The 12421-nt window shown below is 37.1% G+C and overlaps 1 protein-coding gene across 2 annotated transcripts in view; it reads left to right on the forward strand.

Annotated features, from left to right (window-relative positions):
- PREPL (prolyl endopeptidase like) overlaps window positions 1–12421 on the forward strand; it is a 38237-nt gene that overhangs the window by 9817 nt on the left and 15999 nt on the right. For both annotated transcript variants that reach the window (XM_049870341.1, XM_049870343.1), the window contains 4 exons: window positions 6550–6672; window positions 8006–8072; window positions 8613–8819; window positions 9781–9916. In XM_049870341.1, coding sequence (XP_049726298.1) covers window positions 6550–6672; window positions 8006–8072; window positions 8613–8819; window positions 9781–9916 — 533 coding nt within the window. The remainder of the gene's footprint in view (window positions 1–6549; window positions 6673–8005; window positions 8073–8612; window positions 8820–9780; window positions 9917–12421) is intronic.

Below are 12421 nucleotides of genomic sequence, written 5' to 3' on the forward strand. Positions count from 1 at the left end.
CACACACCTTGCCTGACTTTAAACCAATCAGTATCCCCTTGTTCTGTCTGAACAACTGCCTCTTGATCTATGTAAAGACTCCTCATGAGCACAATTAAGTGTTCTGGAATTCCCATTCTTTGCAGTGTTATCCATAGTTTGTTATGATCCACACAGTCATATGCGTTTGCGTAATCAATAAAACACAGGTAAACATCCTTCTGATATTCTCTGCTTTCAGCCAGATCCATCTGACATCAGCAATGATACCTCTGGTTCCATGTCCTCTTCTGAAACAGACCTGAATTTCTGGCAGTTCCCTGACGATATACGGCTGCAGCCATTTTTGAATGATCTTCAGCAGAATTTTGCTTGCATGTGATATTAATGATATTGTTCTATAATTTCCACATTTGGTTGGATCACCTTTCTTGGGAATAGGCATAAATATGGATCTCTTCCAGTCACTTGGCCAGGAAGCTGTCTTCCATATTTCTTGGCATAGACGAGTGAGCACCTCCAGCGCTGCATCTGTTTGTTGAAACATCTCAATTGATATTCCATCAATTCCTGGAGCCTTATTTTTCGCCAATGCCTTCAAAGCACCTTGGACTTCTTCCTTCGGTACCATTGGTTCCTGATCATATGCTGCCTCTTGAAATGGATATCGACCAATCTTTCATCTTTTTTTGATGCTTCCTGCATCATTTAATATTTTCCCCATGGAATCATTCACTGTTGCAACTCGAGGCTTGAATTTTTTCTTCAGTTCTTTCAGCTTGAGAAACGCCGAGCATGTTCTTCCCTTTTGGTTTTGCTTCTCCAGCTCTTTGCACGTGTCATTATAATACTTTATTTTGTCTTCTCGAGAGGCCCTTTGAAATCTTCTGTTCAGTTCTTTTACTTCATCAATTCTTCCTTTTCCTTTAGCTGCTCGACGTTCAAGAGCAAGTTTCAGAGTCTCCTCTGACATCCATCTTGGTCTTTTCTTTCTTTCCTGTCTTTTCATTGACCTCTTGCTTTCTTCATGGGTGATGTCCTTGATGTCATTCCACAACTCGTCTGGTCTTCGGTCACTGGTGTTCAATGTGTCAAATCTATTCTTCAGATGGTCTCTAAATTCAGGTGGGATATACTCAAGGTCATATTTTGGCTGTCATGGACTTGTTGTGATTTTCTTCCGTTTCTGCTTGAACTTGCATATGAGCAATTGATGGTCTGTTCCACAGTTGGCCCCTGGCCTTGTTCTGACTGATGATATTGAGCTTTTCCATCGTCTCTTTCCACAGATGTAGTCAGTTTGATTTCTGTGTGTTCCATCTGGCAAGGTACATGTGTATAAAAAAAAAAAAAAAGTCCATGTGTATAGTCGCCGTTTATGTTGGTGAAAGAAAGTATTTGCAATGAGGAAGTCATTGGTCTTGCAAAATTCTATCATTCGATCTCCGGCGTTGTTTCTGTCACCAAGGCCATATTTTGCAACTACTGATCCTTCTTCTTTGTTTCCAACTTTCGCATTCCAATCGCCAGTAATTACTAATGCGTTTTGATTGCATGTTCGATCAATTTCAGACTGCAGCAGCTGATAAAAATCTATTTCTTCATCTTTGGCCCTAGTGGTTGGTGCGTAAATTTGAATAATAGTCGTATTAACTGGTCTTCCTTGTAGGCGTATTGATATTATCCTATCATTGACAGCGTTGTACTTCAGGATGGATCTTAAAACGTTCTTTTTGATGATGAATGCAACACCATTCCTCTTCGAGTTGTCATTCCCAGCATAGCAGACTATATGATTGTCCGATTCAAAATGGCCAATACCAGTCCATTTCAGCTCACTAATGCCTAGGATATTGATGTTTATGTGTTCCATTTCATTTTTGACAATTTCCAGTTTGTCCTACTGTGGGTGAGATTCCAGTAGGCACTTGTTTTTATATATGAGTCTGGAATTTGAGAAGATTTGTCTACCTAGAAGTAGTAGATGAAGGCATAACATTATTATCTACCCAAATGAGATTACTTATTACATCATCTTAAACTTTTTGTATCACCTATATTAGACTGGGAAGTTCTTAAAGACAGGAATTCTCTAATGTGCATCTTTGTCTTCCCAGCACCTAGCCTGGCACCTGCCACATCATAGATAAGCAATAGATGTTTGTGGGATGATGGTTCAATGAGTGAATTTATTCTTTCCGTGTAACCGTAAATTTTATTGCTGAAAACATCCCAGAAATTATCCAGTCTGAGCACTTTATTTAGGTCTCTGATCCATTTTGAGCTCATTTTTGCATATGGTGTGAGGTGTAGGGGTCCACCTTCGTTCTTTACATGTGAATATCCACTGTTCGCAGCACCGTTTGTTGAAAAGACAATTTTTTCCCCGTTGAATTGTCTTGGCACCATTCTCAAAAACCAATTAACTGTAAATGTGAAGGTTTATTTCTGGACTCTCAATTCTATTACATTGATCTATCTGTATATCTGTAGCCTTACACCAGTACCACACTATCTTGATTACTTGTCAGGTAATAAGTAGCTTTGTAGTAAGTTTTGAAATTGGGAAGTGTGTGATCTGTTTTTTTACAAATGAAGAAAACCAAAGCCGCAGAGCCTAAGGTTTCCTAACAAAATTAGGGGAGTCAGAACTAGACTCCAGGTAACCTGATCTCAGTGCCTTTCTTTTTTCATGCCTTTTGTTATAAATTATTACAAATATATACAAAGTCATGGAGAATACCATAATACAAATGCCCATGTACCCACGACTCAACGTGACTTTTTTCTTAACTAAAAAAATTTGAAAACTCCTATGTACCACTCCACCCCACCCGATCACCTTGCTTTACCTGCCCAGTGGTAATCATTATCCGTAACCTACCTTTCTATGGACGTTTTTATAGAAATTGTACATGTATTTGTATCCACAGATAATATGTAGTGTTTTTTTGCATGTTTTGAAACTTTATATAATAAAGTTGATTTTATAAATAATATAAAGTATGTATAATTGTATAACTTGCTTTTTTACTCAACATGAATTTCAGATTCTCCATTAATAACATGTATCTGTAGATTGTTTATTGTAAGTGTTGTGTATTGTATTAAAAAAAAAAAGTTGCCTTCAAGTTAATTCTCACTCACAGCAACCCTGTAGGACAGAGTAGAACTGCCCCCTAGGGTTTCCAAGGAGCGGGCGGTGGATTTGAACTGCCGACCTTTTGATTAGCAGCTGAGCTCCTTAACTACTCTGCCACCAGGGCTGTACTATTCTTTATACCGCAGTTAATAAATTTTCTTTGGGCAAGATTACAGGTAGTAAATAATTTTGATCAAGGTAATAACTGCTAGCTCTCTCCGTTGTTAATGGGGCGTTATTCTCTTTGCAGTTAGTTAGTAAGCCGTAGAGTTTTGGCACTGTGCAAATGTTGTATTACCCAACATTCTTTCATCTAATGAGTTTAGCAACCACCAGTGATCTTTATCCAAATCAGTTGTTTCGTTGGGAGTTGCTAAACAGTGATTTTCTAATTCTATTATCCTTCCTACATTTGTTAGCTGGTATTATTCTGCGAAGAAGAGTTTTCTCTTTCCTTACTTTGTTTGTCCTTCTTATTTCTATCTGGTTCTGGCTTTTTTAATTGTTTTTTAATCGTTATTACCCACTGCTGTTGAGACATTTCCCTGTCATAGTGACCCCATGGGGTTCCCAAGGCTGTAAATCTCACATCTTTTCCCCACAGAGCTGCTGGTAGTTTCGAACTGCTGACCTTTTGGTCAGCAGGCAACCACTTTAACCACCAGGTTACTTGTGGATTTTTTTTAAAGTGTATTATAATCAGTTATGGTCATTATTGTTTTTGATGCTCAAGTTGTCCCAAATGTGGCCAGTGGGAACCCCTTCCAACTGACGAATGTCCTTTTGACACATCTCCATTCATGTTTGAGCACTTCCTTGCCTTCCAGCACAAGCTGTCCCAAGCCTGCTTTGTACTCCCCCTACCCAGACTTGGAATTTGCCGTTTATTAATGGAATGGCACCGTCGTGACATACATTTGTCCAGGGCCTTTCTACGTCACCATTTTTCTGTTTTTAGGGTTCAACTTTTTTGCCTTAATAAAGTTTATATATTCTGTCCTTCTCCTATTTTATGACAGCTTTCATTCTCAAAATGAGTTTTTGACGGATTGCCTGAAAGGTAGCCAGGTGTGATCAGTTTTTCCACTAATGGAGTGATACTGTGTGTGTAACCTTCTTAAAATTTAGGGTAAAGTTAAAGCCTTCCTCACCACAGCTCAATTAGGTAGCATAGGCCTTTGAAACAAGTAGACTATTAAAGTATTAAGATACTTGGCTAAAATGGGTAGGTTTTAGCTTTGTAACCTACTGATAATACTAGCAGGGACTGAAGTGAAAGCTTAAAACACTCAGTGGGTGTTGTTGAGACCAAAAAAAAAAAAAAACTTGGAGTACTTTATTAATATTAGATGAAATCTGTTTCCCTGAGAGTAATTCCTTTCGAGGAATTATTTTTAAAGCTCTTAAATCTTAAAGCTACTTGCATCATATTGCTTTCAGGATTATCTTGTTTCAAATAAACTCAATTTATTTGGATTTATGACAGAAAAAAGTTAATCAAGACTGTAAAGTAAATTTAACTAAGAGGACAAGTATTGCTCATTCTCTAACCTAGAAAGTGCCATGAGCTACAGGATGGCAGAGAGAGGTACTTTCATAGCTATCTTTACTTCAGAAGTTTTATGGATCTTACCAAAGAGGCAGGCCTACACCTGGAAATGAAAAGGCAGCTCCTATTGCTTTGTTGGAATCCTTGGGTGGTGCAGACAGCTTTACTGAAAGATTGGTGGTTAATGTCAGCCCTTGGAAGAAAGGCCTTCCAAAAAGTCAGCCATTGAAAACTCTGTGGAGCACAGTTCTGCTGTAACACACATGGGGTCGCCATGGGTTGGAATCAACTTGATGGGCAACTAATTTGGTTTTTTTTAATTGCTCTGTAATAGTTTCGTGATAGATTTCCAGTGATCCTCTGGTTTGTAATTTCATGTTTCTTTTGGGTAATGCTAGGGCATTACTGATATAGATATTTTGGCTCACTGCTTTAAGATCAACCCTTTGGTTTATAGAAATACTAAAAAATGAGTGAAAAATAAACACGAGCCACCAGTATTTGGAGCTGGAGCCTGAACTTCAAATAATTGCTAAAAAAATTAATTATATGATTGAAATGGAGGCTGAATATTTGAGACTACCAGAACAGCCATTGCACCTAATTTGAATCTGAACCAAATCATGAAGCATCACAGTCTGAAAGAAAACGCTTTGTGAAAATGATTGCTTTTTCACTTAATCCGTGATGGTGGTTTTCTATTTTATTCTTGTTGTGTTTAATTTTAGATTGTAAACTCTTTGTGAGATAGACTATATTTATAGCTTACTTCTGTGGCATCGGTAGAGTGTCACGGGCACACTTGTCTGTGCAGTAGATCGTCGCCAGCTGTTGGAGGTCCTCACCAAAGGCCTAGTGCTCTCTCTGGCACAAATCCCTGTACAGTTGTCACCTTTGGCAGAGAGCTGACTCTGAAAATGCTGTTTAGAATTCTTTTGCTTGAACAAGGCACACCAGTAGGATGTTGAAGTACTGAACACTTTTTCTTAATTTGACAATTGAGGTTTTGCCTTATCTAAATTTTAATGATTGATACGGTGTTTTTATTCTCACTGAAGATGACTAAACTCGTAGCTTATTAGATACTTCCAGTAAGACAAGTGAATGCTTATTTAGCTTCCATCCATAGTTCAATCATGTTCATTAATTTTCCCTTATTTTTTTCTTTTCTTACTTTCATAAGGTGAATACATTATTTTTTCCTTAAAGAAGCTGAACAGGAAGTTCTTTTGTAAGGCATTCATTTACCTTTTGATCTAATAAATTGTTCTGTTTTGGGGGCTACTTATCCCAAGAGAAGAAAGTTATGGTTAATGAGGATGTAAATTAGGACAAAGTTCTTATAATTCTTGCTGTGAATCAAATAATAGTGAATATTTATCGGTAAAGATAGTGTCTTTCTCTGACTTTGACATCTCCCTCTTTTTAGAAAGTATTGCAGTACTTGTAAAAACGCAGTAGGCTGTTTTTTTCTCTTTCTCTGCCTGTCACCCCTGACTATTAAATATGCAAAGTTAATAGGATTTCTTTTTCTGCTTGGTTTTGTCTAAACCTTTCCCGCTGTATTTCTGAACATTCCAAAGAGCTGCTTAGTACTTGGCCATCTTAAGAACGTAATCCATCTAAAATTACAGTACAGACATTAAGTACCCACCCTATTTTCTTTGTTTACATTTTTAAATTGAAAAGAGGTTGTTTTATCGATGAGCTTAGGAAAGAACTTTGAGATCAGTGAGGCACTTACTATTTTAAGTATAGACCTTAAGTATAGACCCAATATTGTAGTACTTACACGAAAAGGAAAAAATCATTTTTAAGAAGCAAAGGTTTTTTTCCCTAGTTTGAAATATTTTGATTACACCGATAAAACTTTTTCCAGGATCTTCCGCCTATTAAACAAGAAAACGAAAAATCCCCTTCAGGAAACATGGATACATTTGAAAAAGTGAGAACAAAATTAGAAACACAGCCACAAGAAGAATACGAAATCGTCAATGCCGAGGTACATATTTCATGTCGCTTTGTGAAAAATCAGATACTACCAGTTTTTTTGCCAGTCAAGATGCAAATGAAATCCCTTGGGATTTGCAGAGCTAAGCCCACATCAAACTTGTACTGCTTTTGGCCTAAAAAATATGCTGAGAAACTTAGAGCAAAGAGAAAGTATAGTCCTTAAAATAAATTGTAAAGATCAAAACTAGGATGAATGCCCGAGTGTAATACATTAATTCCGGGTTTTGGAAGCAACGGGTTCTGATTTTGTAAAAAATCTTAAGTAATTCTAAGAAATTCATGTGGCACTAATTCATATTTCTTTATTATCTGAAAAGAATTCATTTGCTGTCTGCACATTTTTATAAAAGAAGATTGATTTTAAGTAGTAATACTATGAAAGCCAATTATTTAACTATTTTATGGTTGCCACAGTCTTAAATATTCAGTTGAAACATAGATTAAACATACATGTTGAAAATTTTCAGTAAGATTGGAAAATAGAACCACAGATTATAAACGAAAGTTGCATACATAGAACAGAAATAACAGTGGGTTAATAAGAACCAGGAATTCCAGATTTAAATTGTGCCACTAACTGCCAAAAACCATATCCACTGCCGTCGAGTCAATTCTGACTCATAGCGACCCTATAGATCAGAGTAGAGCTACGTTATAGGGTTTCCAAGGCTGTCTGTCAGTCTTCACAGAAGCAGACTGCCACACCTTTCTCCTCTGGAGCTGCTGGTGAGTTTGAACTTTTTGGTTAGCAGCCAGGTGCTTTTTAACCACTGCGCCACCAGGGCTCCTGGGCTACTAACTGGCAGATAACAAATGAGTATTAGGCCATGTAAAATCATATCAATGAATTGCGTTTAATGTGTAGGTGTTAGGCTAGAGCACTGTTCTTAGATTGCTAATATTCGTTCTGAATCATTTTGGATTATTTTAAAGATGCCACTTGAACTCTGTTGAGTCAAATCAGTAGTTCCTGAGCTGTAGTCTATTATAGAGACACCAGATGTTCCCAGTATGTAGCTAACGTGGTTTGTGCAGTCATGACATGGATTCGTTATGCCTTTTCTTAATTCCCTCTTGCATTTATGTATTAGATTCCTCCAGTGATGTGAACCTATGAAAACTGTGTCTTAACCATTATGTTGTAAAAGGTGGTTCATTTTGTTTTTCATATGTGTTCATTCACATACTTCAGCCAGTCTGCTTTTTATAAGAGGTTTCATTTCTCCTTCATACTGAATAGTCAGACCATTAAAAAGTTATATTCGAATTAAATTCTGTTAAATCAATTATTAAATAAGTCATTTGTCTCTTTTCATTATCAGGTTAAACATGGTGGTTTCGTTTACTATCAAGAAGGTTGCTGCTTGGTTCGTTCAAAAGATGAAGAAGGTATACCACAGTTTTTCCTTTTAACATGCTCTGATTTTTCAGATTCTGCATTTTTCATAAGAAGTATGACATTAATTCCTTAGGTATAGAAAATATTTTTTTAAGATTATTTCTAAATTTTCTTTTTTTAATGACTAATTTTTAATATCTAGCCTTGCTTAAGGTATAGTTAATGGCTACATTTACTAGCTTCAGTAGGGAGAATAGAGGTAAGAACCAGCATTTTGGAGCCTCTGGTGTGTCTCAGGTACTATGCCAAGCACTTTACATACATCATTCAAGGTTATTTATATTCTCTTACTTTCTCGGTTCTGTATGGTCTAAAAATACTGGACTACAATAGTATCAAATAATACAGCGTTAAGTTGATGCACAGAGTCATACGGAATATTGGCACGGGACAGTATTAAATAACTAATGCTAGTTCATGTACAACTCCAGCTGCTGAAGAGGAATGCTAATTTAAAACAATGAAACACAATTGGTAAATATTTAAAGGGCATCTTGTGAGTTATCTCTTTTATACTTTTCTCTATGTAGCAGACAATGATAATTACGAAGTTTTATTCAATATGGAGCAACTTAAATTAGACCAGCCCTTCATTGACAGTATCAGAGTAGCTCCAGATGAAAAATATGTGGCCGCCAAGATAAGAACCGAGGATTCTGAAGCATCTACCTGTATAGTCGTGAAGCTGAGCGATCAGCCTGTGATGGAAGCTTCTTTCCCAAATGTGTCCAGTTTTGGTAAGCCACTAACCAAAATAGTCTTCAGTGTTGAAAAGGCAATGGTAGGAGGATTGCCCCCACTTTTGAAACCTTTTTAGTTGTCGTGTGAGCGAATAAGAAGGCGTGTGCCTGATCCACTTACCTCTGGATTCCACATCTCCCTGTGAGCCTCTGATTCAGAAGACCGTGCGTTCTTTAACTACGGATAGGAATGGATGGATTAATTGTAAAATAACGTCCATGTTTTTAAAAGGATCATGATCTGCACAGCGTACGGTATCTTGCTAGATCAGTAATTCTTTGCAAATTTTATTACTTAGAGTAAATGTTTGCATATAAATTACATCATAACCTTTTCCCCATCATTTAACCAAATACTTTTGCAATAAATCGACATTATACCCTGCCTAATTGATACATTTTGTGCATTTTAACCTCTGAAATCAGGGTGGATGTTATATAATGATGTCTTACAGTCACCGTCAGCCAGGTGGCAGTCATGGTGTAACTGTGAAAACTTCTGGTGAGATCAAGAAAGCACCATCATGAAAGCAGCTTCAGATGTCCTGTGGCCTGAAGGCACACAGAAAAGATTTAGGCATGAAAAGAAATATCTGTTATTTCTTTCAGACTTAGAGGCTGTAGGTTTAAAAAGAATTCATATCCGGAAAGCAGATGTGACTTTGCCAAAGTCTTTCCTAAATATTGAATATACAGCTCTTTTTGGAAACTTAATTACCCTGAGGCTGTTAACTACTTGAAAACTTGGAATCAATGAAATATTATTTTATTCTCTGGAAAATTCTCTGGCTTATGCATAACACAGATTAGATACAGTTGAACCTATCTTATATTGAATTTCCAGAGATAAATTTGCACTTCTCTTTGGCACTTGAAAATAGGGTATGTGGTGTCTTTTTTTTTTTTTTTAAACTGTGAGAAGGTGGCTGTGTGTAATTCTTCAGTCACTGTCTTTTAGAATGGGTAAAGGATGAAGAAGAGGAAGATGTTTTGTTCTACACCTTCCAGAGGAACCTCCGCTGTCATGATGTGTATCGAGCCACTTTTGGTGATAACAAGCGCAATGAACGTTTTTACACAGAAAAAGACCCAAGGTACTGGAATAATGTGCTTTAATCTTTTTAATCCAGAGTATACATTCTATATCTCAGTAACTTTTGAACTGTACACTTGCTTTTTGTGCTCTGATTTGATCTTAAATTATTTTTTTCTGTAAATATAAAGCTACCTTTTGAAAATACAACCTTTATAACATCCAGCATGCCCTGACTGTTAATCTTTGGCTCTGAAAAATTTATTTCAGTGAAAATTTGAAGAAATCACAGATTATTTTATTCCGCACTGCCCAAAGCAAGGTCCCCTAAGTCACACGTGCCTGTTGAGCCCTTGAATTGTGGTTAGTCTGATCAAAGATGTGCTGTAAATGTAAACTACACACCAGAATTTGAGGACTTAGTACCAAAAAAGGGATATAAAATATCTCATTGTGAATGATTTTTATATTGATTACAGGTTTAAGTTTTTATAGGTATATTAGATTAAATAAAATATATTTCTTTTTAATTTTTTTAACGTGCCTCCTGGAAAATTTAAAAATTACACATGACTCACATGATACTTCTTTTGGACAGTGCTGACCTGGTTTATAAATGAAGACGCTGAGGCTTGGATTTAAGTGACTTACCTGAGGTTACATAGTCATTTAGTAGCAGAGCTAAGAATAGAGGCCAAGTTACCTGACGATTATTTCCTTTCCACTACTTAAATGTGTCCTGTGTTTCTAAAAAGCCTTTGCATAACAGTTTACCATAGACAGTGCCTCAGATGTCATATGAGGAAAAGAAGATTTCTCTTTAAATAGAATCACTCTCCCTCCCTCTCTGTTCTGCTATGCTGGATTCTCTTTCTGTGGCCTGGCTACCGTATTGTTATACAAGTAACACACGTTTTACAAGTTCTTTTTTCCAACCACGCACCTCCCCCCGCCCATCTTCATAAGTGAGCTGTGCGGGACGTTATGTGTGTGGGCGCGTTATTTATATGGACGTGTTATTTGTGAAAAAATACAGTAACCTTAGATGGGGTAAGTATCAAATCTTTAAAGTGCTGGTCTTGGTCGACTTAAAATGTTGATTTTGGCAGGAACCAGGTATAAAAAGGTTAAAATGACCATAACCATTGTTTTATTGTTGTTTGTGTTCAAAATCGGAGTCTGGTTGCATTCACATACGTCATTAGATTGCAAATGCTGAGTTGTTATTTAAACATTTAACAGAGTTTGCCTCCTCCACCTTGAGAATAGAAGAACTAGATGGTGCCCGGCTACCACTGCGGAACGCTTTGATCAGGAGCATAATCCTGAGTAAAAGCGAGAAAAACGTGGAACAGAACTTCAAGTTCTTGAGGAGTCCAGCCTTGAGCTATTGAGTATGGAGGAGTCCCTGAGATTATGGCCCAGAGTTACTCTTCAGACCTTGAGTTGAAACTGTTTCCTGAAGTCACCTTTAAACTAAGTAACAGTTTAGCCCAAAGAGTAAAGATTGCCCTTGAGTATTACCTTACTTAAAAGAAAAAAAAAAGCATCTATATAAGATGAAAAGGTCAGCAGCTATTTTAAAGCGTAGGTGAGAAGGCTGGGGCAGAGAGTTTAGATGGAAGTGAGACAACTAGAGCAGAAATAAGAATGTCGACACAATGTGAAGAATATGACCAGTGTCACTGGCCATTATGTCTAGAAACTATATGGAACAGGGGTAGGTTTTTCTGGGTATGTTTTCACCAAAAAAAAAAAAAAAACATTTGACAGATGCTATACAGCAATAGTAAATATCGTGTCAGTTGTAACTACAACATTACAGTGTCAGCACAAAATTTTCTACTCATTTCATGTAGATTCCCTAATTTTTATGTTGCTTTGAGCCAAGATGTCCATTGGTCTTTAAAATTTGCTTTCTCTAGCACTTTAGTAATTCCTCCTTACGGCTAGTTCTTGTCTCTAATTCCCTGTAATCTCCAGTACAACTTGACTATGCTTAGGAGGAAATGGCGGTAAATTTGTCTGTTAAAAGCCCTTGACTCTTAACCCAGATACACTTTTCCAGATGATTTATAGAAAACAGATTTTGCCTTAACACTAAGGTCCTATCACCTCAGAAGCCATATAACAGTGTCCAAAACCCACTGGCATTGAGTTGATCCCAACTCATAGTGACCCTATAGGACAGAGTAGAACTGCCCCTTAGGATCTCCAAGGCTGTAAATCTTTATGGAACCAGACTGCCACATCCTCCTCTGGTGGAACAGCTGGCGGGTTCACACCACCACCCTTTAGGTTATCAGCCAAGTGCTTAATTGCTGCACCACCAGGGCTCTTGTTTAATGGTATAGTTTGGACAATGTATGAATAAATTTTCCAAGAAGAAAAATGAAATTAAAACCCGTATCTATGACGATGAAGTTGATACCCAAAACAGAAAAAACTAACCCTTCATTTCATAAAGCCTCAGAGCTGAAAAGGACTTTAAAGACTTAAAACACCCCCATTTGAAAATGGAGAATGGGTTGATGGGTGCATAGATATGTGATAAAGGAAATAAAGC

Source organism: Elephas maximus, chromosome 26 (assembly GCF_024166365.1).
Source record: "Elephas maximus indicus isolate mEleMax1 chromosome 26, mEleMax1 primary haplotype, whole genome shotgun sequence".
In the NCBI taxonomy this organism is placed as follows: Eukaryota; Metazoa; Chordata; class Mammalia; order Proboscidea; family Elephantidae; genus Elephas; species Elephas maximus.